Source organism: Polyodon spathula, chromosome 16 (genome assembly GCF_017654505.1).
Source record: "Polyodon spathula isolate WHYD16114869_AA chromosome 16, ASM1765450v1, whole genome shotgun sequence".
NCBI classification, from domain to species: Eukaryota; Metazoa; Chordata; class Actinopteri; order Acipenseriformes; family Polyodontidae; genus Polyodon; species Polyodon spathula.
The window spans coordinates 29,608,037-29,635,494 of NC_054549.1; the positions used below are offsets into that span (position 1 = coordinate 29,608,037).

At 38.2% G+C, this 27,458-nt stretch overlaps 1 protein-coding gene across 1 annotated transcript; it reads left to right on the forward strand.

Annotated features, from left to right (window-relative positions):
• Window positions 1-925: 925 nt before the first annotated feature.
• Window positions 926-27,284, forward strand: LOC121328235 (macrophage-stimulating protein receptor-like). The gene is made up of 21 exons (XM_041272791.1): window positions 926-1,111; window positions 6,103-7,420; window positions 14,822-14,998; window positions 15,296-15,418; window positions 15,715-15,885; window positions 16,350-16,510; window positions 16,848-16,986; window positions 17,141-17,277; window positions 17,656-17,835; window positions 18,037-18,136; window positions 19,476-19,697; window positions 20,193-20,339; window positions 20,482-20,644; window positions 20,978-21,076; window positions 21,878-22,087; window positions 22,412-22,492; window positions 23,653-23,834; window positions 23,991-24,100; window positions 24,224-24,389; window positions 25,469-25,605; window positions 26,198-27,284. Exons 2-21 carry the CDS (start codon window positions 6,164-6,166, stop codon window positions 26,400-26,402), a joined length of 4,167 nt encoding a protein of 1,388 aa, XP_041128725.1. The 5' UTR covers window positions 926-1,111; window positions 6,103-6,163; the 3' UTR covers window positions 26,403-27,284.
• The last annotated feature ends 174 nt before the right edge of the window (window positions 27,285-27,458 follow it).

A 27,458-nucleotide genomic window follows, 5' to 3' on the forward strand; every position in this document is an offset into this window, starting at 1 on the left:
GGGGTCATTGAAGCTATGTTGCTGTAATATAACATATTTTTATTGGTTACCTGAATACCGTGTCTGTATTATATTGCAGTGTGGTAAGGGAGGGGATATCTGTTACTCTCCCACTGCCAAGTAAACATTGCTTTGCTTGTATAGCTGAGGTGCTCAGTAAACTTTATAAAAGATTACCACAGTAAAAGCATACTGAATGCATGGTAGAGCATAGCAAAGCAATGTAAAGAACAGCGAGGTATGGTAAAGTGTATTAATTAACATGGAAAACCAGGGTAAATTATGGTTAATACATGGTATTACAATGGAAAAAGCATGGTAAAAGAGCAAAAATACCATGACAAAATAAAATATAAAATACCATGTTAAACTTGTATATGGGAAGTGCCTCCACTCAAGCATTAACTGTACTTAATAGTTATCAACTATTAAAAAAAATAATATGTTTTCAAACAGTGATTCCATTTTTGGTTTCTGCACAGTCACTTTCTACCCCTGAAAAAGAGAATCGTTAGAGCATCCTGGAATGTTTCAGTCTGACTCCTTCATGCTATTGACACGCTGCCAGCATACATATTTCTATCCAAATAGTTTGAGCAATGGCCCGTGGTTTTGCATAACCTTCAGTTGACTTCTGAATCTGCTTTCAGACAGTCGTTTATGAAAAATATAGCCTGTTTTAAACCAGACTGCTAGAGGGACGGGAAAATACTTTGTTTTAACATACAGTAAAATTTGAATGATGTGACTAGTGTTCATAATAATACGCTATGATTTGTGTTGCTGTATCTTTCTTAATAAATCAGAAACAATGCATACACAAGCAGTTGAGCAATCCTAGACATTATTTACACAGCCCCTGTCTTAATTGTTATGGAAAGGGAGGGGCATACAATACCTAGACAAAATTACCCCACTACTCACTTTAGCTGTTCCTTTGGGGAGGCATTTCTACACGTTACTTACCGTAGATAAAAGAGTGAAAAACGAAAGAAGGGTAAAATAACTAAAAATACTCCAGCAGTAACATTGCTTGGTCCCGGAGGGTCGAGCTTGGAAAGTTTCTTGTGTCCACATTGAGCCTACGGTGTTTCTTCAGGTTTCTAGTCAGGTAGGGTTAAGTCTGTTGCCTTTAAATATAAGAAACTTTTTTCAGTTCTCTCCATGTTTACTACAGAAGGGGAATTAAATTAATACAATGTGGGCATAATTATGGGACAGTAAAAAAAAAAAATGGTATGTAAGCTATAGCTTCAATTCTCAAGATCGTGACAAGTTTCAAAATGTACTTAGACAAGGTTGATACAGTAACGATGGCAACTCTTCACGGTCTTAAAAACTTAATGAGGTCACAGATTGTGTTGGTAAGAGTGATATGGTGAAATATCCACCTGTACAACCAAAGGCTACGTATTGCACGTTTGGATTTGAGTTTAAAGAAACACCTATACTCTATTATTATTATTATTATTATTATTATTATTATTATTATTATTATTATTATTATTATTATTTATCTACTGGTAGAAAAATACATAGTCTATTTGATACTGCCTTACAGTAGGGCATACATAATGTTCTAAATATGACTAAATATGAATTGTCTGTCACAATTTTATCTTTTACATTAATACTGACATTCTAAGTCTGGAAATGCTTGCTCTGAACCCCTGGCTACCCTCATGAGAAAAAAATGTATTGGCATAGATTTCTACACGCCCTGAGTTCATCATGATGTGCAGAGAACGTGGAATCAATACATAACGGATGTTGTAAAACACATAGCTGCCTGTAGTTTTTCTAAACAATTTAATGAACACTAATCTTTATCTTAATCCTGGTTACACTAGAGTACTGCTATGTTTTATCTCTTATGTCCAATAGAATAATAGACCATGCAATTTCCCCAATAAAAGTTGAAGCCACAACTTAGAAGAAACCAGGTTTATTGTTGTATATCTTGGTATAAAATCAGATAATGTAGCAGTTTATAAATATTTATATAAAGCTTTATGTAAGCATAATGAAAGTATAGAACAGTTCTACAAGGGTAAATCTAGCCTTTCTGAACATGTTTAGTGATTGAAGTTTTTGAGCTAGTCCTTAAAAACAAAATAAAAAAAAAATGATGTTACCATTTTTTAATGAGTACTTTTTTAAGCAGCACTGTCAACAAACTGCTGTGGGGCTTTTGTTGGGAAACGTGTTTAAAACTTTCTTTATTTTCCCACGCTACTACCTGCCAGAAATGTGTTCACGACCCATAATTTAAGAACATCTGCCACGGGCACGATGGCCTGGCTTCACGGGCACGAATTTCCCCGCGGGCACCAATTTGAGGATCACTGTCCTAGAGCCTATTGACATTGCTGGGCAGGTATTACATTTTTTCCAGCATGCGCAGTGTCTTTGTAGTGGAAAACAATGTATTGATGTGTAACATAGCTGCCATCCAGAATAAACCAGGTTAAGTTGTAATGAGTACGTGTCTGCCTTGGGAAACAAGCACACGTGCCATGCAGGAAATCAGCATAGTCAAAAACAGGGAGGACAATTAACTAAGGTTTAGCTGCTTGTGAAAGACAGCATGGGGTTGTCTTCTTAATACTTACAGCACTATGGGAATACCAACATAGATGTGCCTAAAAAAGATTATGTAAAGCCTGATTGAAGTTAGGGAAATGTTCAACCCCAGTTTTCTTGGAATGAAAAAGCTAGTAATCGATCAATAAGACAAAAACGTGCGTCTTTCTAGTTTTTTAACATTATGTTTCTTCATAGGAAAAAAACGTGAGTCACCTTTTTACATGCTTTGATTACAAATTTACGAATTACAAACTATTTTACTGTTGTAAAATAGAAAATGCATTCACAATCAATGTATCTTGTTTTTCAAAATGGCTCTACTACAAATATAATGGTTGTTTCTAATCAAATAAATTAACCGAATGTGCTCAATCCATCAGACTCAAACCTGTAAAAGGTTCATTTTTATTTTTTCGCACACGCAGAAAGCAGATAAAAGGTTTGAGTGATCAACCTGTCAATGTTACCGACGTTTCAGCATAAACTTTAATTCAGAATTTATTTTTCTTTACTTGACGTAGTCAAATATTTTGGAGCTTTACCTGTAATACATTATTAAAAAAATCTAAACCAGTTAGATTCCCTGTACTGTTCAAATATCTCTGACAACTTTCTTCAACAGAACTCTCTGAAACATTATTCTGCTGCTCATCACATTCAGTTGGTAACATTTTGATAATGTGTACAAATGTTCTAAGCCTTTATTCAATGTACCATTTATTTTTCTAAAATGAAAAAGGACTGGTTTGTATTGTTGAAAATTGGTAATGTACCCAAGTGGTTTCTTACCAGTATTGTTAACAAACAGCCCTTTCTTTTGATAAAATGTTGCTCTGCAGCAACAGCTTAAAGTAAATCAGTCCCAAAGAATCACAACTGATTTACATGTGTATTCATTTTTTTACCTGCTGTGAGATTATATATATAAATTCGCCTTTGATTTTATTCTCTGTTGTCTGAAGTATGTTTCAAGCTTGCTAACATGATCATATTTAGGAGGCAATCATAAGTCACAAAGACATTGGTTACCTTTTGTATTTCTTACCTTTTTTTTTGTTTGTTTTGTTTTGTTTTATGTATTTGCTTTAAATGTCTAGTGTAACTAGTCTCCGATATTTGCAACTAGCTTTTTTGACAGGAAATACTCCCATTCAAACTCACCTAGCCCACCGGTATGATAGATGCTACCCTGTAGTAAGAGCCAACATGTACAACATTAATGGAAAGCACACTCAAGGGTAAATCTACTGAGCCCTAGAAAGCCATATAAAATGTTCCAAGGTACTGCACTTGGCATCCTCCTAACATTTTCTAGTGGGTGCGTCACTTAAAGGAGAATTATTCCTTGTTCACAACTGAATACTGATGTGTAATATTTTCCAGCAGATAACCTAGTGGAACCATTATGTGACTTGGCCTGTAAATGTCCACACAAACAGCATGCTTTCCTGTTAATTGATAGCCTTTATGAAATTGTATAAAATTTGCAGTGCAATCATATTCAAAATCATCACTTAAGAGGTGAATCACAAAAGATGTAACTTTCACTGTCTGAAACTCAGCTGTAATCACTTAATTCACAGTTTCCAGATCTGTGTAGAAAAAGGTTCCATGATAAATTACCCCCCTCCCCAATCCTTTCTCAACATACACATATGCAAACGTCCATTGCTAAGTCATGTAGAGAGTACATAATGTAGGAGTAAAAATTTATCTGTTCAAAGTGAGTCACGAAAGATTGTGAAACAGTCATCTTACTAACAACATATTACAGCCAATGGTTTTGGACTTTCAAATCAAAACTTATAAGTACCTAATCAAAATGGAAGTAAAACCTAGAAAATCTGATTCACTAATTAATTCTTAACACCACCAAGGATCAAGTTGTCTTCAGACCATAAGCTACTAAGTGTTACTAACCGGTTTCTGTCTGCTTTTTGGGGATAGGGTAGATGGGCGTGTGCAAGAATGAGACAAGACTAAGTTTCAGTTGGTCTTTTCATTCATCAAACCTAGAAGATTTTTAGCTGGGTGACCACAGGGTGAGTCATTTGTCTGTACTGTATTTTATTTTGTCACTTGTAAAACTTGCCCTTCTGCTCCAGGCATTTTCCATGTAATGTTTTGCCTAATGTAGGCTTAATGGAACTCTATTTCTGACCACTAACTTACATAATCAAACCCAATGTGGTGTTGTCTATGCTCTATGTGGTATAAACAGTGGAACATAAGTACTGTGTCTCTTTCCCAGGATAGGTTAAAGTAGGTTTGAAATGTAACATTAGAACGCATAGCAAGGTTTCACAGCAAGGAAAAGTTGAACAAGAACAGAATTGATGTAAGTAAATGAAATAAAAAAAAAGTCAAAAGCTTCTAATTTTGAAAGATTCTGAACATACAATTTGGAGTTGAGATTAAGATCAATGCCTGACTTAAACAGGTCATCCTGATTGAATGATGGAACTTAAGGAGGTTTGTTAAAAATAAAACTCTCATTAGAAAACCTCTAATGACATAAAAATGATATGGTTTGCAGAATTATCTAATTTGTTAGTAAAAATTACGGTCATTTTACAGGCATTCTTGTTGATGCATGCCCTTCTGCCCCTCTCTTTTAGAAGAACATGCATTGGTAAGTGGTCACATTAAGAATTGGGAGCAAAAGAAGTTTTATTTTTTAAAAACAAAGTTTGTTTCTCAGCATAAGCACATACGCAGGTGTCAGAGACGGCCGAAGCGGGCGGTGTCAGAACCAGGAAGAAGAATGAAATACACAACAGACAGGATGAAATGAAATGATGAAGACGCGTGTTGGCGCCGGTTTATTACAAAATAAAAGGTTTAAACAAGCACGAAAACACAGGACACAGCATTCTACGCCAAAATAAATTGACAAACAAAAACAGACTAAACTTAACAAAACCGTGCACGGACAGACACACTGACAAACACGGCGAGTTTTAAATAAACAAACATCGTGCTGGCTTAAATTTAGTCTGTTTTTGTATATAGCAATTGATATATTTAAGTTTCTTCTTCTCTCGCTCCCGTTCTCCACTCACCGAACACCCAACCCCGAGTATGTGACAACGTGCATCTATATATACTGTTGTGCTGGGATTCAATTACCAGTTAATTATTCACTTGAATCCCAGCACGTGAATTAATAAAGTGCAATTCCCCGTGCTCACATATTACTACATTTTACTTGCACGTGAAGTGCTGTGCAATCCTCGTGCCTAAATACACATATACATTTTAAACACTCGTGTTACACAGACCCGTTTATATCCCGTGTACCAATGTCTATACACCAACATTTAAACACACCACACGCAACACATGACAGATAATATACACACTGGCGGGCACTTCGTCACAGCAGGTTACTGTTTTCTTGCTGGTTTAGAACATTAAAATAATTACATCTTTTCAAGAAAAATAGTGCTATTACATCCTTGAAATCCTGCATTATGTAATATGGTGAATTTGATGTTCTTTTCTCTGTCTTTATAGCAATCATTTTAATGGTGCACAAGATGAGCCAGAAGAGTTCCATACTTAAAGCCAGCAAGTAATGAAAAAAAAGTTGCTGTTTCTTTTCTTCTCTGCTGAGATGGTCTGGCAGGAAATGTTTTGGGCTACCTGCTTCTGGGCAATACGTTTTATAGTCTTAGCTCATAATAAGTGCCCAGAAATCACCTCCAACTTCGTGGATTTTTCAGTGACCTACAACCCACCTCACTACCAGATCAACAGTCCTATACAAAATATAGTTATTGATAGAACCACTTTCAATGATAAAACAACAGTGTATCTGGCCTCTCGGAACATTATTGAAGCCTTGAATTCCAGTCTTGATAAGTTATGGGAATTACGCACTGGGCCAGTGGGTAACCCGGAATGTCAAATCTGTCAATCTTGTGACATAGAGGCTGAGTCCAAGAAACCAGAGGACACAGACAACCAGATCCTAGCACTGGATACGTATTTTTCATATTTATACAGTTGTGGCAGTTCTCAGAATGGTGTCTGTTACTTCCACCAACTTAACCTTACTCACCAACTGGACCCACCCAACTTTTCCAAGTGCCTTTACAAAAAGGAGTCTAACAGTCAAAACAATTGCCCCGACTGTGTAGCGAGCCCCTTGGGCACAAAAGCCAGCTTGGTTCATGACGGCCAGGCTTTGTTTTTCTTTGTGGCAGCCACAGTTAATAGCACGGTGACCCAGAAGTATGGGAGAAAGTCAATATCTGTGCTCAGGCCATTGGCAACCGAGGATGGATTTTTCCCTGAAGTACATGGGTTTACCGTCCTACCTCAGTTTGTTGACTCCTACTCAATCCACTATGTGTATAGCTTCTCTGCGGGAGATTTCGTCTACTTCCTATCAGTGCAGCGGGAGATAGCCGAAATGCCCTCCACATATCAGACCCGGGTAGGCCGGCTTCCTCACTCCGAGTGGGAATTGAGCCACTACCGTGAGGTGCTGCTCGAATGCCGCTTCGAGCCCAAGCGCCGGAGGAGGGCCCAGGATTATCAACGACAGGTGGTCTACAATGCTCTGCAGGCTGCTCATCTGGGGAAGGCAGGCCATGAGCTGGCCCAGGAATTGGGAGTGGAAGTTAGCAGCGACATCCTCTACGGGGTATTTGCCGAGACTGTGCCGGGGAGCAACAAGCCTATCCACAACTCAGCCCTCTGCGCCTTCCCTGTTTCCAGAATCAACGAGGCTATTGAACGAGGAGTGGAAGACTGCTGTAATCCTGATATTGAGCGACTCAGCCGAGGGCTCAGCTTCTTCCAACCCCTCGAGTTCTGCCCCCATGAGGTAAACATTTACACCTCATATTATTATTTTATGCTGTGATTGTACCAAATAGTTCCATAAAGTCCAACTAACTCCACACAATAAAAAATACTGTTAAAAAAAATAGAGCTTTAACTTACTAGGCTAAAACTTAAGGCAAGCAAGAGGCAACATTCCACAAATCATATTCAAAAATGAAAGTTGGAAAAACCTTTTCACCTGTAGTTCACCCAGTGGGGCTTTAGGGGTTAAAAATGAGCCATTTGAGAAAGAGATCTGCTTTGGGCCAAAAGGGGTATGTTTCAGAGGGTTGAACAGCATTTTCTGGTTGCCTACATTTATTACATGGATTTCTTCATGTGCCCAACAATAAGCAACAGATTTTTAGATGTCTGGTACTGCAATGGTATCCTAATGGCATTTGTAAAACTCTCCTTTATACACTACTGAACTGATTAAAATAGCATACTGACTGTCAGTAAATGCATTGAGTGCATTAGAATTTGACATTGAAGAGGTGAGTTGGCAGAACTGCATGAATTGTTGGATTGGGTGATGGGAATAGGACAGCTGAGCCTACAGGCAGAGTGGCATGGTGGGGGTGGATTGTGGTAGGATGACTGTTAAGAAAGCTACTCGTAATTAATCTGCTCATCATACATGGGATCTGTTGATCTTCCTTGCGCTGTGCACATTTCTTCAAACAGAAAACATGACAGCAAACATATATATACTCCCTGGAAGGTAGTTTGTATTTTTAACATTTGTATTCTCCTTCAGTGTAACAAACAAATAACCTAAAATCTATTTAAGTTACTCCTACCCTTAAACTCTTGTCTAATATGATATTTTCGTAGCAATGGTTTGCAGTCCATTGGATTCTAGTAGATTTGTATTTCAATTCATTAGCTCAGGGTATAATAGATTCATATTTTTGGTAAGTCATTTAGTAAAGGTGTTGTAACAGGGGTGTACTGTTACGGTGTGGGTATCTGCTGAGAACATGAGAGACAGGTTTGTATTTGAAACACAGCTCAGACATCCAGGTTTTATTAACTACAAGTATTGCAGGCAGTTGCAGTGGTTGGTGGCCTCCACTTGGGTACCAGAAATGGCAGCCCTAGTGCGGGAGGATATTTACAACATAATACATGCAGAACAAAACACTCTGCAGAAACCACTAGGAAGTAAAAGGTGGCCAAGCGCTACTCCCACTGAAAGAGAGGTCCTGCTTCAGGAACCTTCTCCCTACATCGAGGGTCTCCAACCCTGGTCCTGGAGAGCTACTGTGGCTTCTGGTTTTTGTTTCAGCCAATCCCTCAGTTACTTAATTTAACCAATTATTGGCTTAATTAGTCAAGATTAACAGGTGTTCCAGATCTTTAGCCACTGATGATGTAAAGACACCTATAAAACCTGCTGGAAAGGGGTTCTCCAGGACTAGGGTTGGAGACCCCTGCCCTACATAAACTAAAATAAACCTTTGTAGGATTAATAAATCCCCTAAATTAATTCCTACATCTGGTCCTAAGGATCACAGTTAAACCTGCAGTCATGAGGGACAGGGACAGTGACCTCCATCACCATCACCACCACCTCCTCCTCCTCCTCCTCCTCCTCCTCCTCCTTTGCAAAGCACAGACCCCCAAAATTAAATAAAAAAGAAGAACAAAGAAACTGGCTTTTCAGCCTCTTTTTAAAGACAGATGACCAGAGTTAAATGATTGTCAATTGTTCAATTCACCGCTGGCCACTTGCTGCACATTCATTTTAATTAGGCAACAGGGAGATCTGACCTCCCAGCCCTGCCATCCAATTAAACAAATTAAATTACTTAATTGTTTGTGAGGAGAAAAATACAGGAATGCTCAGAGGTCTGTGAAAGAGGGAGGCGTTCATTATTCGATGGCTCATAAAACAGATGGTATTTATAGAAATTATATAATTACAGGAATTACTAGGAAAGCAAGATTTTTAATATAATATGCAGTAGATATGTTTGTTTTTGTTTTGTTTTTTTCCTGGTCAGTGAGGGACACACAATCATAACCTAACCTCTTCCCGATAACTACCAATAATTCCTTTTGAAATGCCTCGGTAAAGCTCCTGCCTTGGAAGTGAAGTATTGTCAGTAGCTTTCTGAAAAACAAGTAACTCATTGTTGGAATGCAGGTGTGGCCCAGACTGGCGAGGGAAATCTTTGATTATGAGCATAGAAACAGTAAATATATTAAACAAATAGCAGAGTAAGTGTTAGTCATGGACCTGGTGAAACTACAGTACAGACTCTTTCTGTGTCTCAGCATGTTGATGGTACCTGGTTCTGAGTGGAACTGGAGGTCAAATAGGATGTTTCTGTGATTGCAGCAACAATGTTTTGCTCACCTGATTATAAGTCATTTCCCACAACTTTTTGTCAGAAAAAGCACAACACAGTTTGTTTATCTGTCAGGGTTTTACTTACATGTTACTTTAAAAAGAGACCCTGTCCTTCTCTGAGACTGTCTGTCTCTCCATAGGGCAGGTACAGTACAGGGATGCATTTCGTGACTGTGAAAGGTGAGGAACTGAAAGCTCTAGATACCTCAGTCTGACTATACAGTTCAGGGCTGAACAGTGCCTATTTTCTGGCTACATCAAGATTCTCCTTCTTAAAGTGGTTATGGATAACCAAAATTCCATAATTTTTATTGGTTGTACAATTCCAAATGTCCAGTTTTGCAAGGAAAACATTGTATAGAATGTTATGTTATGCTACTGTTTCACTTCCTAGGTCATTCTTGACCTTAGTCTTATTTCTTCTACAACAGCTTTAAAGAGGGACTATTATCTGTTGAATCATGCACATCGAGATTGTATATTAGGTTTAAAATTGCATCACTGAACATGTTCTGCTAAAAGGCCCTTCCTACCGCATTGACTTGGGTAATTTCCTATTGCTGAGCACACTGTTGCAACAGAATACTTTGTACAAACATTATCCCTCCTTAATGAAATAGAAAAACAGCCAGACTATTAAAAACATCTGGAATAAAAAACCTTTGCAAGTACTGATCTCACAGGTCCTCCTAGCCACCACACCATTTGTCTTAGCTCTCAGTACCGTCCTGTTCTGTCATGGAGTGCACTGGGCTGGAGGAGCTGTGGCTTTGGAAACATCATGACTGCACAAAACTAGCTGTTTCCTGCACTTGTTTCCTGTTAAGAGCCTACTTTTGTATTCCCATACTTCCTCTTTGCATGGCACACTTCTGCTGCTATGATTTCAATGGCCACTTGGGTATAATCAGTGCCAACTTGACAGTATTGTTCATGTATCGCAGAATTAACTTCTTCCATGCTCACCTGGATAACTGAAAACAGCTTTCTTTCCTCTTTCCAACACTCTTTAAGGGAAGTAGAAAATACCATGGCTGATCATGAAAAGTACTGACTTTAAAACCATCCTTTAAATCCACATTCCTTATCTTCATTAACATATACAGGCCTATCAACATGGCTTTAACCCATAGTTACAGTAATATACTTTTAACAAAGAGGGCACCAGGGCATGTCAAAAGTGTAAAATAGTTGATCATGATATTATTCAGTGAGGGGGGACGTTTGAGGAAATAATGTTTTGCTATAAATTTGGCATTCATTCAAAAACAAATCTGGGGCAGATCACATTTTCAGCTGACAAGATAAAGTTTAAAACTGGAAATACACAGGAGAATACATTAACGGATTGATTTCTGCCTCACCGAAGATGAACTAAAGGAACCATATAATAAAAAATTTTAAAAAAATAAATAAATCTCTACTTCATTTTCATTAACAATCTCTAAGCAGGACAGTTATTGTTCCTTAGCATCTCCCTTACAAACCATTGCAAAGTGCAAGGCAACTGCAAAAAGGTCTACAGAACCCTAATTGGGAACACCCCATTCGTACTATGCCCAGCCACTGATAGTTCTATTTAGGATATTAAACACAGAATTGTTTAAACAATGCTAACTCTTTAGTTAAACTTCCAGACTAAAGAAGGACACACCTTCTACACACTCCATTTGCAAACATTATTGTGCATTCAGAAAGTTCTTTATTTCGTAAATTGAAGCCTACCATGAAACACAATACATGTTGTACACAAATGTCTTAAATGTATATTCCTCAACTCTGATTAGATTGCATCATATTGCATCAAGTGGGTCCATCTTGTTGACATAGCGCAAGGTGTTGAATAAGCTGACCAGTAGCAGCCCCTCTTAATTTCTTTTGTAGAATGTTTTAAAAAAACAGGAGAAATAAAAAAACCCAGTGGATCTTCATACTGTATGTCGCATCTCAAGCATCACAATATGATATTGTAAGAGCTTAAATGACACAGTTCTGTAACAGCTTGGCACAGAAATGTAACTCTGAATAGGTCTTCCAAATTAAACTGACACTTATGAGTCATTCTTTTGAATAGGTTTTTAGAAATCGCTGTATTCTGGAATAAACGTGATTCCTCCTGTTCCTGCAATTCATGGGAAGAATTCAGACATGTTTAACAGACATTATATACCTGACTTCTAATGTTATGACTCCTTGTTTTGTCCCCTGTGGAACTTACAATATGTACAGTACAGTTTACAGTATATGTCACACTTACTGTACATTTAGAATTCGTTAAAAAAAAAAAAAAAATTGAAACAACAGGGATCTTAACGTTTAATATTTCCTTCCTGTTGTTTAGATTCACATCTTGGTGACTTTTGAACCCAAAAAAGAAGTAATTAGGTGCCAAATTTCTAAGAAAAACATGCTTTCTCATAATTAATGTGCTTCTGACTCACTCTTTTCCAGTTTCATACTACTTAAGCTTCAGCTGTTTTAAAGTGAGCATGCCAGTACCCGTGTGTTTAGTGGCTAGTCAATGTCAATGTCAACCTGAAACACGGACGCCTCTGTATAGCCTTGTTCTAAAATATTAACCTGTACTCTGCAGAACATTTACATGAAACGTGTTTTTTTTAAACTTAGCTTGAAGACCAATCAGAGCTGTAAAACACACAGAAAGTGCACAACTGTCGATTGTTTTGCATGCAAAAACACACTTTGAAAGTTCTGTTGACAAGCTTGTTATCCCGAATAACCTTTAAGGGCTATGCACATCGGACTCGAATGAAGCGAGGGAGCGAATAAAAAATAATTAAATCTACTGATTTAAACGGAGCAAATCACACCGCAGCCGTAGTGAGCGCCTCGAACGAATTTACGAACTTTTATTTCTATTCACGCCACGAACTATTCGCGTCGCAATGGACCAATCAATCAGAAATACGTTCAAAGGTATTACCTGTCAGACTGTGACTGTCTCGCTCAGGCAGAGATTACCACAGAAATATATATATATATATATATATATATATATATATATATATATATATATATATATATATATATATATATATGACACCACATGGCAAGAAATAGCAGAACAATTGGAAATTGATGGCACGTCATCTCTCTCTATTTCACTTTAATTTTAGTCAAAGTGACGGGGAGCACCGCACACTGGTTTTGTATTTCTGTAAAATGACGCTTCTTTGTTTTAATAATGTTGACCAATAATAACAGTCACATTAGATCTTTAGCAAGCCGGCGGTATTCCCCGAACTGTTTACTTTTTATAGTGTGTGGTGTACCCATACTCTATTTCTTTGTGTTTATTTATTTTATTTTGTCTCCACAAAAGGAGACAGTATTTACTTTTTATGACTGGATACAGTTTTTTTGTTGTTGTTTTGGTTTTCTTGTGTGTTTTTTTTTTTTTTTACTCGTGCTGTATTCGTGCAGTTCGCTTCGCTCCCGATGTGCATACTTTATTCGAATTTGCTTGCTCTCGCCGTTCGCGTCCGGTGTGCATAGCCCTTTAAAGCCAAGTGAACAATAAATAATTTGTCGCATCTCCCTAATTATGAACTGACACTGTAACCAACTGCACTTGGTAGTTGCGAATGAATGAATGAATGAACGATCCGTTTCCAGTCAGAGGTCAGTCACGTTATACGACAGTGTTGAGTTATCCACTTGTGTTTTTAATAGTTTTTTATCCCTTCTGCACCAATAAATGTTGAGTTACGAGTAACGCGTAGTGTCGAATTAAAAAATTAAGAGGCAGAATGCATATTTTTTATATGGAGAAAATTTGGGACCAAGAATGTATGTCGAATTAAGGTTTAATTAAGTAAAGTTGTTTTTTTATTATTATTTTTAATTTGTAAGTCCAAACAGCTGTAATGCATGTTTTCACTGTTGATAGGAATTTACATTAAGAACAGTTACATTGCATGCTAAATATTTCACAACAAGTTTCATACCACAGAATTTGTCAATACTGTTCGTAAATAACCAGCAACAAACTGCCTATCCTGAAATTTCAAAGTGTGTATTGTAATGGCGATTCTCCGCTGCCAGAGGAGGCTATAAGCAGATGTGTAAACTGAACGTCACTCCAGTTGTAGCCAGTATTAAGGGAATTTGTTAGATAGTAAAGCTTGTCAGAAAAACGTCTAAAAGCAATCTTTAGCTGAGTATTTCTGGTCTGTTTGTCACGTTAGGACATTCCGGATAGCTATTACATTACACTGATGAACACTTTAACTAACCATTGCCTTCCAAAGTTGAGATAAGAAAAGCCAAGAACAATTCTATCATAACAGGGCACCGTTATGTGTATTTTCCTTTAGTTCTTTGCGCTAATAGGTAAAAACACCTTTGTCTTCCCATATTAAATATTCAATATTCAATATTTAGTTCTAGCAGTAAATGCAAAGCCATTTAAAAAGTTAAGAAAATCGTGATAAAATATTTGGTATAATAATACATATAAAACATAAACAGCAATACAAACAGGAGATCTATATCCCACTCTATAATTTTAGTATGCTTTTATTAAAGCTTCGTATTTGTGGTAGAAAACACAATATATGGTTTTATGTTTTTTTTTTTCTCCACCTTTCGCTAACATCCAGAGAAATATATAGTCTATGAATTTAGAATTGCAGCAAATGTTTTATTCAAAGATCCAGTGTCTTATAGTAAAAAAAGAATATTGGGTTTATTTCTTCTCTCCTTTATCTGACAGTTGGAGGAGCCATGGGATGTATGTGTTGCCAGTACAAACTATTTTCAGCTTCTAGTGTCTATACCAATGGACAGTGTTAGTTTTAGTTTTTATGTAGCAAAAAATAACCACGGTAAGTGGCATTTTGGGATTTGCCCAGCAACTGTATATTAATAAAATAAAAAAAGTAGTAAAGCATAGTGGAAGTCACAATTACTTTGCTAATTTGCCACTGTATGTGCGGTGTGCTGCATCACAATTAAGACACAGATGCATACGTGTGCCTAGTTCCTGTGTAAAAGTTCATACATGTGTTTTTGTGATTTCAGAGTATGAATGGCAACAAAAGCTGCATCGACACCCCAACATTTGTCTCCAAACCCTACTACCGAGTGGATCTCTTCAACAGAGCGATGAAGGGGGTCCTTCTGACTTCCATCCTGGTCACTCCCATTGAAGAGAAGACTGTGGCTCACCTGGGGACATCGGACGGGAGACTTTTCCAGGTAAAGATCTTCTGGCTGGGGACAAAGGAAAAGCAGTCTAGATAGAGGCAAGTACCTTCACGCAAGTACTTCTCAAATTAACAAGTTCTGCACGGTTACTTTGTCCCCATTCTTGTGGCAAATTTCCAACACTGTACAGTATGTAATTAAACCAAGGGCAGGTAGGAAAAATTTATGTATATACAGACTTTCTTCAAATAAAGGTTCAGGTTCTCAAGGTGAAAAAAAAAAAGCCTTTATTCTGATGGTTGGGCAGTTTTATCTGCTGAGTATTGACCTGACTGGACTTGTTTTAAGGCTGTGCTCCGCAGATCAGGCCCCATCCTCTTTGCTAACTATTCCCTCGATGAGAAGCACCCGGTGTCCTCCATTGCAGCAGAGCTTCCACCCGACCACCTGCTCTTTATAACCGGAAACAAGGTACATCGTCTTCTGTCCTCTTACACATTTTGTTTATTTAATATAGCGCTTACCAAATGGTCACACTTTCACTCTCGACCAAAACTCCTACTCTACCTCTTGTATTGATTGAATTTTGACATTACAACTAAAGACCGCTAATTTAAAGCCAGCAGGCAGACTCAAAACAGTATATACACTTTGTATATGTCTCTGGGAATGTTTTGATTCACAAACATTAAACAATACAGTTGAGTGTCCTTACCCTGTTGGGTTGTAGGTTTTGCTCATCTTAACGATATCTCCAAAATTAACAGGTGACTAAGGTCTCCAAAAGAGGACCAGGTTGTCAGCATTTCCTGTCTTGCAACAGGTGCTTGACAGCACCTGCGTTCATGAGCTGTGGCTGGTGTGAGGGAACCTGTACCTGGAGGGAAGAGTGCACCACCCTGTGGACAGATAAATTCTGTGCACCTGTTATCACTGAGGTAACTAAGAAAAATTCAGAAAAAGAGATGCATATTCTTTTTTACATTCTTTTTTATTTATTTATTTATTTAATTTTACAGCAGACAGAGTCATGTAAAGCAAGTACCTACAGCATTAAACAATTAGTTCAGGTAAAATGTATTATGACTATTCAGATGGCATATCAAAACTGATGTTAGTGAGCATATTGTATTGTCCTAATACTTAATTAATGACTAGCATATCCGTTAAATCAATTGTCTTTTTCTAGGCAAGTTTCTTGGGTATATTTAATACTCAGAAAACAAATAGGCAAGAGTTGTTAACATTTAATGCAGAGACGGGAACATTTTATTAGTTGTGTGCACAATTACAACTGTAATATACTGTAGAACTATGGACATAATCAGGGTAAATGAATATTACTGTACAAAAACAGTATTCTGCACACCTGACTTGGATGGTTTTCCTTCTGCTCCTGCAGTTCTTCCCGAAGACAGCACCCCCTGATGGAGGGACAGAGCTGACACTCTGCGGGATGGAATTCCAGTTCCCACTAGGACCCTTAATCAAGGCCAGCACTCATCTGGTGAAGGTGGGAGAGAGAGACTGCAAAGTGCAGGTTGAGAAGAGTAGGGTAACCCAGTGAGTAACTGCACCAAAGTACAGGCTTTCTTCCTTTCTTGTCTTGTATTTTAGACATAGAGCTACAATTAAAAGTTATTAAGTATGTTTAACTCTGCTTGCAATCATTCCGAATGATTCAGTGTTCTGTATGGCTGCAATGTTAAGATTTGTATGCATTTGGCCATTTTGATTGCAGGTCCATTATGTTTTTCCTTGTTTACTGTATGCATGGGATGAGTTTAATAACGTTGATGCTTGTGAATTTTATTGTTCATGAAATATATTTTTTGATATACAGTATGTATACATGTGAGTTTGGTTGCATTGTTGGCTTATCCTCTAATTCTTTCCCTAGTCTGGTCTGCAGAATAGAGACTTCAGGAGCCGATGAGCTCTCAAAGCCTCTCGCCATCACGGTGAACATTAACAAAGGCCTTGTCAACGGGTCGTACTACGTCGAAGGCAAAGCAAAAATCAGCGGATTCACGTTCGTGGTAACTAACTTTGGTTTGTGTTACGGTTCACAGAAGTCTAGAGCACAGGTATTCATGTAATAAGACTGTCTTAGTCACTGAGATAAGAACCCTCAGGAGGTTTCATATTGTTTCTGTCAATATGTTTCTGACTGGGATTTTCTCCTCTTATCAGAAATGCAATGTCACTGGGATCCTGCCTGACTTTGGTCCCAAAGCAGGGGGTACCATGATCACTTTGACAGGGACTCACCTTGATGCAGGCAATAGAAGGACAGTGACCATGAATGGGAAGGAGTGCTGCATCATAAGGTATGAGAAGTGACTCAGCAAGACAGCTTAGTAATTACGTTATGTTTAGCATTATTGTCATTACTGGTCTGGTGATGTCTAATATTTGCAAGTGACACTTTATGTACATGTGCGCCAGTAATGTTGTTAAAATATATTGTGCCTGGCATGGAAATGTTAATCTAAAGCTTTAGTATTATTATTCTATTAAATATTGTCCTAACTTTAAAGGCGAAAGGTCATGAGTTTAAATGCCTGTGTGGCTGTTGTCCTACTCAGACACTGTAAGAAATTGGTTTGGCAAAGTATGACTACAGTATCAACAAAGAAAGTGTGCAAATTAATTCCAGAAGGACTTGTATTGTTTTAAACCAGATTGTTATGGTCTGCGTTTTTTAGTCTAACCCCCAGGAACACCAGCACTTCTTCGATAGTCTGTGTAACTCCAGCCATGGAAACTGTGCAGGAGGTTGTTCCAGAGGTGAAGATAGATGAAGCCCAGGTGCCGATATCCCAGTCGTTCAAATACAAAGAGAACCCCACTATAATAAAGGTCCTCCCAGAATGTGGCTTTGAGAGGTGAGTCTGACATCCCAGCACAGAACACAAAGGAAGGATTGCTTTCAAACACTGGTGAAGCATTAAAATAAATGTTGGCTTATTTATCAACGCATAATTCTCACTTAATTGTGATAACATATACCTGTAGTGCGTTGTCTTGAAGGTCATATATAAATGTTTTATAACTGTCAAGTTTTCTATTTTTTTTCCCTAATACAGTGGATCAAATATCACAATTATCGGCAGAAATCTAGATTCCGTCTACAAGACGATCATGGTGTTTGAGCCTCTCGAGAAGGATTTTAAGCCTGTATATACGGTAGGTCCATCATGTGAAACAGGATTACTGTGAGGAACGGTTCCGGGACGAATCATCTCATGCTGTAGTGGTGAAGTAAAACCAAATACCATTAAATTAAGATGACATGAGTAATATGCAATAGTAATACATACTAATTCCCAAAGTTATTACCTTGTATTATTTGCTTAAAATCGTCTGTTGTTATAATGCTACCATTCTAGAATGCAGTCGTGTCTTGTTTACAGTACTCCACTCTCCTTTACTTCCGACATCAGTGGTTGTGACCCTGGAGGTTTGTTGCAGTCCAGGACTTTGTTCCAATCAAATCCTAAATGAGTTAATTGACCCTTTAATTAACCCTTTGTCTGTGTAATTAGCCAATTTCTCATTTCCAACTGTAGTTCTAACATAAACAATAACAGCTGACTCGTGTCCTCATTACGAATAAAAGTAACTTCAGCTCTGACATTCCTAAAGCTCCCTTTTTAATATTCACTTTTAATGGGAACCACATATTCTCCTATATACAGTCGAACCTGTCATATCCAATCGTGTAAAATACAATACCCTCTATTAATCAATGGACCTCTAGCATGTATCATTTACACATGCTGCTACCAACTGAACGGTACTGATAGAGAATGGTCAATGCACATTTTAATTTCGGTCTAAAACAGTAAATTCAGTTCAGGACATAATGGATTCAGTTGCAGTTCAAACAAAGGAATAAACGTTTGGGAATTCAGGTTTCACTTTTTAAATGCTGTCGCTTCACGGAACTGCCTAGTTTATCCTTGTTAAATAATTACTGTATTGCTAAACAAAGATGAAACAAGATATTCTCGCTGACTTCCAAATCCAATTTGTGTGCACGCATTCTTGTTGTTGTTTCTGTCTTGGGTTAACGCGCACGGTGCAAAAAAACCTGGCTGATTTCTTTGGCATAGAATGCAGTCTTGTAAATTGCCAAATACTGTATTAAGGTGCTTTGTTTTGATGTCATTTTCACAGATTTTCTTTGGATGGTATACGTTCAGGACCGCAATTTGGTGTTTTAGACGCACCGATATACTGCACCTGACATTGTTACTTTATAATCCCCCAGCGTTAATAAAGCAACTACAATATAGTATAACGACCCTCTGAGATACAATATTTATACACATCTGTTCAACCCCTGTAACCCATTAAATCAGATATTGCAGGTTCTAATGTAAGTTATAATAAAATACAACAGCCTGTAATGCTTTTAATGGAAGCGATTTAAGCTACAGTATTATGTTTTGTTCTGCACATTATCACAGCATACAGAACCAATAGACTAACCTGCTTTTCACTCTGTCGACCCATTGCTCAGGTGTGTGGTCCAGCACTGAGCTCAGAGAAGATGGTGTGCCCGGCCCGTCCATTAAAAATCAGGGAAGATAAGGAGCAGGGGGAGCTCTCATTTACTATGGACGGGACTCGGGGACTTCAAAAGTTTACCTTCTTTTACTACCCGGACGCAGAGGTCATCCCCTTTGAACAGGAGGACAACGTGCTGCGTTTGCAGCCTAACCAGGATAAAGTGGATGTACATGTATGTACACTGGGGTATTTGGGGCATTTGTCAATGTACTAAATGTATGATGTGGTGCTCTATATGTCTATTTGCTTCATCTCAGCCAGAGATGTACAGCTTTGGCCACCTTGAATTTTAGAAATCATATATAATGTAAAAAAATAACTATATGAACATAATTGAGATCTTTTAACATCATGTAATCAAATAAACTACAAAATGATATTGCAAGAGAGTCTACCGGAAACTATGATAGTAGTACAGTATGTTCAATTTCAAAATGTCACATTTTTTAATTGTCAGTTTTTTCTTAAGTGTATAGAAAACTACAAAGCGGAATGAATTCAATATGTTAACGTAACATTATTCAGCAGGTTTCATTGAACTTTATAAAGCAAAATTAGTTAATACAATAGGGTGATGCAAAATGTTTGGCTATAGCTGTACTGTACAAACAAATCAATACAAATAAATACATGTATAAATAACAGCATAAACATTTTTATTTTGCAGCACAAGAAGCTGAATTTAGTAACTGAGTGCATGAAAGTTATCATGACTGTTGGAGGAGTGGATTGCAAAGCTAAAGTGCTGGAAAATGAAATTACCTGCAGAATTCCTAAAAACATGTTTGTCCCCAGTGACGGGTTACCTGTGAAGGTGAGTTTATTATTAGTAGTGGTAGTAAATGTAGTAACAGGACTTACTGAGTACATATATACCTACACTTAAAAAAAAAAAGTGTTTTGCCATGTCTTGATTAATCTTATTTAGTATATCTCATAAATTGCCCATCCCTCAGATCTGCATCAATGGTGAGAATGGTCTTTGTGTTGAGCTGGGCCGTGTGGTCATTGTCAGCCAGGGCCGGTCTGTGACAGGCATCGTTCTGGGGACATTCATGGCAATGCTGGTGGTGGCTGCATTCGGCTTCCTGGTGATGCACTTGAGGAAAAAAAAGAGCGGTACCAGCAAGTTTATTATTCTTCTATCATTAACTTAAGAGAAACAATTCGGTAAGGCCTATCAGGTGCGTTTGATCCAAAAATGCTGACATTTAAATAAGTTTTCCAAGTGTGTGGTCCATAAATAAGAACTCAACTTACAAGTGCTTCATTATCCCTGGCTCTACTAATGATTACTATACTATTACTCGAGAATGACAACATCAGTGGACCATTCGAAAAGTAGCAGTAGCAACCAAAGACAATGATAGATGAATGACGATGGATAAGATACCATGTAATAAATATTTGTAATGGAAATTAATGAACATTCATGTTTTTGGACATTTTCAGCTGAAAATGCAGAGAAACACTTGTCTCGCGTCAGCATTTTAAATCTAAACAGAACGGTGGGTCCTACAAATCTGTCACCAGTTGGCGATTTTAACCGAGGTGAGTTTTTTTTTTACAATAGATTTTCTTAAAGTTCTGCATTCTACTCAGACAGAACATAGCCATAAAACAAATCATTCTCATGTGTTAGCAGGAGTTAATTCAAAATGAAATTCCTTAATATCTGCAAGTCTGCATTCTGTAGTTTAGCCAACTTAAGAATTCTGTTACTGATTCAACAACAGCGCTAGGACTGTAGGTCCAAACTCTTCTGAGAAAACTTAGTCCAGGAATGTTCTGTTTTAACCAAGACATACTGCTGGCTCCCGAGTGGCACATCCAGTAAAGGCACTCCACGTGGAGCCCTATAGCCTGGAGATCGTAGGTTTGAATCCAGGCTATGTCATTGCCAACCATGACATGGAGTTCCTAGGGGGAGGCGCACAATTGGCTGAGCGCCGCCCGGGTAGGGAGGGTTTAGGTCGGCAGGGCAATCCACGGTTCACCGCACACCAGCGACCCCTATGGCTGAGAGGGCGCCTGTGGGTCTGCAGTGGAACCATTCAGATCTATGTTGTCCTCCAGCACGATAGGTCTGGAAGCTTCGCTGTGGATCCACAGTGGAAAAAATTCCGGATTGGCAGGAGCATGTTTCCCGAGTTGCCGGGGGGTTGCAGTGGTGAACCGGGATAAAAAATAATAATTGGGCATTCAAAATTGGGGAGAAAACCAGGGTAAAAAAACATTGGTGACGACTAAATGAAAAAAACAAACAAACAAACAAAAAAAACATTACTGTAATGCCTTCCAGGGAACATAAAACAGCACTCACAGCGTGTAACACACTTTGCCTCCCTTCAGACGCACCATCCACTCCCAACACTGGCTCACCTGGGATAATGTTGCAGAGCCCACTATACGCTGGCAGCTGTGGCAGGTCGCTCATCTCCCTCCTGGCTCCTGACAAGATCTCCATCACCAGCTTACGACCAGAGCTGCTGGAGAAAGTGAAGGATGTGCTGATTCCAGCTGAGAAGCTGAAGGTGCATCGAGATCGGGTCATTGGCAAAGGTTACTAAATGACTGACAGCTTCCTTATAGTTCTAGGGTGGGATTTAATCTAAATAAAATAAAATAATTTGTACAATAATATGTATCGGTGCACAGTTTGTAGCGTTACACCATAGGCTAGCAGTTTAGATATAGAAGCAAAGTGTTGGATGAGCGTGCATGTTATCAACGTCGTCAAATGTCTAACAGGTATACCCAAATAGAAAACAAAATACTAGTGCTGTAAAATATCTGCTGTGAAGTGCATAAAGAAAATAGCAATGCTGCAGTATGAACGAGGGTAATTAAGAGCTGGCTACAATAATGTTTCGCATGTCATTTCAGGTCACTTTGGGATAGTTTACCATGGCTATTATGAGGACCACACTTACAGAGAAATCCATTGTGCTGTCAAGTCACTGAACAGTAAGTGTGCCTGTTTTTTCGGTCCCTGTGTTATTTGGGGCTAGAGGGAAAGAAGCAAACAAATCCTTCCTGATGTGTGATCATGTTCTGTAGCCAAAGGGGTGTGAGATCAGACTGGCAGCAGACAGATCTGAGCTTGCAGTGGGGAAGTCAGGAGTTAATTAAACCAGGGGAGATACAGGGTTGGCATTGTTACAGCTGGAGAGGAAAAGTCTACATTTTCTTCAGTTTGAAAAAGCTTTGAAGGTACAATACTGTAGAACAGCCCTCACCTCAAAGGTGGTCAGCACCGATTATGCAGCTTAAACATGGCAGTAGCCTTAACTGGACCTCTCACAGCTGCCATATTGATATCTAATTCAGTGCAATAACTCTATTGGCTTCAACTTTGGCACACGTCTGTGTTCTATGATTCCATCTGCCACCTTTTATTTTTATTGTCCAATTAAAAATGAACCATTTTGTTTTAACCTCTTGCCACATGTCAGAAACTACCAATACTGTGGCAGAGCAAAGCTCTGCCCTTTTTAAATTGGCCGGGATGGGGTTAATTTCCCCTACCTGCCTGGGTTTATTATGTTCAGGTGGCTGGGGTTGATTAGTTGATTAGGTTAATTAAGGATCAATCAGCGCCCAGCCACCTGACATACAAGGAGGTCTCTGCTTCTCATTTGAAAGGAGGGAGCTGAGGAAGCAGTTTGGTGGTTTTTGAATTTTGATAAATCCAGTGAAGGCATTGCCCAGCCTGGAAATTGTTATTTTTGTTAGTTTTGCTTTTTGTCTTTCTTTTTGTGTTTAAATTGCTTTGTTTTGGCCCTTGTGCCCTTTTATTTTTGTGTATTTATAATAATTTTTTTTTTTTTTTTTGAACTACAGACTCTGGGCCTCTATCCACTCGCCAGCCTGCCACAAATACACACCTCTTAAATACTTCTTGCACTTTACAACTACCACTCATTTTTCATCTTGCCATTTTATGTTTTTAAACCATTCAGTCAAGTATAGCAGAACAAGACAGTGTAATAGTAAGTCTCTAATGTGCAATAACATCAGAAACAATAATAGGCTTTTCAAGGTGACATAAAATGATTAGAAATGAAAAGCTCCAATACACTCTGAGTTGAAATTAGGTAACTGAAAGCCCTGTGTTGATGTTGCAGGGATTACAGATGTGGAGGAGGTGGAACAGTTCCTAAAGGAGGGGCTCTTGATGAAGGGCTTCCACCACAACAACGTGCTGTCCCTGCTGGGGATCCTGCTGCCCAATGAGGGGCTCCCCCTGGTGGTGCTGCCCTACATGAAGCACGGAGACCTGCGCCACTTCATTCGCTGTGAGCAGAGGGTAAGACACACGGAAACCACTTAGAGGTGGAGGTCCAGTAAACACTAACAACAAATATACACAACATAATTCAAACTTTTTCTTGTAACAGGCCTAGCTCTCTGTTATATTAAACTGGACTTAAACATCCCTCTTTCTCTCGCTCTTTCTCTGCAGAACCCCACAGTGAAGGACCTGATTGGCTTTGGGCTTCAGGTTGCCCAGGGAATGTTGTATCTGGTACAGAAGAAGTTTGTGCACAGGGACCTGGCCGCCAGAAACTGCATGTGAGTGGTCAATCGCGAATATTGTCATGTTATTTCTGTTCTGGTATTGAACATTATATAACTGTCTGGGAAATTCTCCCCAGTAATACCATTGCACAACCTGATGGTTTAATTCATTGACAGGCTGGACGAGTCCTATTCTGTGAAGGTAGCTGATTTCGGCATGGCAAGGGACATGTTTGATAAGGAGTATTACAGCATCCAGGATCACAGGAAAGCCAAACTTCCAGTCAAATGGATGGCGATAGAGAGTCTGCAGACACAAAAATTCACCACCAAGTCAGATGTGGTAAGTTCACTGCTCAAGCTTGCAACCATTCTTTATGAATTGTACAAACTCATTACTTATTCTTGCTGTCTAGTCTGCTATATGTATGCTTATCCTTATTAGTTTCATGCCACAGTTTAATAAATCACCCAGGGTACATGAATATAGGGTTAATTTGCATTTGTTTGTATGTTTTACTTATATATCGGGATTTCAATGTGCTGTTTTTTTTTTTTTTTTTTTTTTTTTTTTTTTTCCCAATAGTACGATTTTGAGTTCAGGTAATTCTTAAAAAGACTGCAATAATTGTTCAAAACACTGTTGGTAGGATACAACAATAAATATCAAAACAATTATGATTATGTTAAAAGAAGATTTTGTGAGATATCAGGCACAGACAGACACAATTCATCACTGATTGTGTAGCGGTTAATGGTACCACTGTCACAATGGAGCAATATCAATGTTGATTGTTGTAAGTGCTTATATGGTATTGTATCAAGGGGAAAAAAGCTCTTGTTCTTTTCCGAAGGAACACAGTGGTCAAAAGCAATAAATCACTGATGAAAACACTTGCACGAAAAGAAGGGAATAACTGTACTAAATATAAATGAGTACACAGGTTGTAAGTCTGTAAAAAGAATATCAGACAAATTCTGCTTGCTAAATGTACATTTTAAAAATAGACAGCAAAACAATGTTATTAGCAGTTACAAGCTTTCGTCCATACCAAGTACTAGCATAACAATTGTGAAGTCTTCATGCTCTTATCAGTTTTGAGAAAAATCACAGTTCATATTCATTGAGATTCAATAGGAAATAGAAGTGTAGTTCACGTGTACACATTTCTACCACGTTATTTTTACTGTAGCTTGTGTAGTAGAAAACTGTTGTAAGACATGACATTTTATTTTCTTGGGTGATATTTAAATTACACTTTCTGAAATTAAACCTGTTTTCACATTTCATATATTCTTAAATGGCCCTTAAATTCAAGCCCTTAAAATGTGTCACCTAAAGGCTACGTTAAGTAAGACGAAGTGGAGAGCTGCTCCATTACCGTTGTGATGCAATGACTGAAGCCTGCGCTTCCCCCCTAGTGGTCGTTCGGGGTGCTGATGTGGGAGCTGCTGACCAGAGGAGCGAGTCCCTACCCTGAGGTGGATCCCTATGACATCACCCACTATCTTCTGAAGGGCAGGAGGCTGCCTCAGCCACAGTACTGCCCCGACCCAATGTGAGTGCACTTCATTACCACTGATACAGCAATGTTACAGCATTTTGCTGTCAATCAAATTTTCTATCATTTGCTTTGTTATTTCTAGAAATGTTGGGGATTTTAATAGAAATAGTTACTATATTATTGTCCGTGTGTTTGAAATGCAGTTTAGTTTACATGTCAGCCTTAAATATACGCGAATTATATATATAATATATTAGATATATATATATATATAATATATATATATATATATAGTCATAAATGAGTAACTGCAGCTGTTGTGATATTATAGTTTGTTAAGTTAGAAAGTTCAACTATCAACTTTGTATAGTTGCAAAAGTTACTACGTTTTCAATTTACCCCCCCCCCCAACTGACCGGGATGAATTTCTCAGACTACTTTACTTATATCCAGAGAACCACTTTTGAAGAAACATGATTAGGCACACAGTTTATATATGGTAGGAATAAAATCCATGTAAAATAATAACTGCATAATTACAAGAAAATGTAACATTAATTTAACCACAACAGTGACGCTTAAGTCTGCCTCTCTGAAGTGCAATTATTTCCTTGTCATCAACGTAGCTGTTCTTCCCTGTCTTCAGGTTCATTATCATGCTGCAGTGTTGGAACCCAGAGCCAGAGCAGCGCCCCTCCTTCTCGGAGCTGGTCTACGAGATCAAGGAGATCCTGTCAGGCTTAACGGGCGAGCACTACATCAACCTCAAAGTGACCTATGTCAACCTGGACCAGCCCAGGCCCTACCCTGCCGAGGCAGAGTCTGCGGATGAGATGGATTCCACTTACTGAGAACCAGTCCAGTCCCACCCTGCCCTGGTAAGCCAGGCTCTGATGCTATGAGATTCGAAAACCAGCAACTGGAATACAACCTTTAATTAATTGTCGACATGTTGGACCCAGATCCAAATATAAAAAAGGAAACAAAACCAGGAAATTCATTTCTGACCTTTGATGATAGCAGAATCTAGATCCAAATGTAAGAAAGATCAGAAACTGGATTATAGACTGCACTGATGTTACCGTCAATATGTGGAAAAAGAATGTGCTCCAAATGGAAACTGGGAACTGGGAACAAGAGTGTATCTGTGGAACTGGATCCCATTCAGTGTGACAGAGACCTAAATCCTTTGTTGGGAATTTGCGACTGTGGAGTGTCCTTGCACTGATTGGTGTTTTAAAGCAATGCACAAACCTGACCATCCTGATTGTGTGGTGGGAAGACATTTTTTATTTTGTTTTCTCAGTGGATCAAGGGTGTGAGGTGAGGTTGTGGGAAAACCTCATCAAGCTGTATACGGTAGATACAAAAAAAAAAAAAAAGACTGTGCTCGGAGACCTAAAACTGGTACGTCCTGTGAGCCGGAATCAAATCTGTATAATGTAAATAAGTAAAGATGAATGTCCTCAGAGATACGATATACTGTATGTTGGCTGTAAATTTTGAATCGAATATTTTATGAAAGTGTTATTTTTTTTATTTTAAAAATGTATATTTTAAATTGTGATATGATTTTTTATTTATTTTTTAGATAAATTTAAACCACTGGAATTTAATTTTTAATTTTGTGAGAGGGCAGGTCACAGTACTGAATGTTGTAAACTGACTTTATTGAGTCACCATATTCATTTGAAGCAGCAATATGTTTGTTAAAGATGCTAAGCAAAGAGACTGAAGACTATGATGTTTCACTCCGACGTTGTCTCACCCGTCTACTGGGGTTCAGACCCAAGTTTAAAAAAAAATCTATTATTAGTTACTCAGTGTGTGTATATATATATATATATATATATATATATATATATATATATATATATATATATATATATATATATATATATATATAT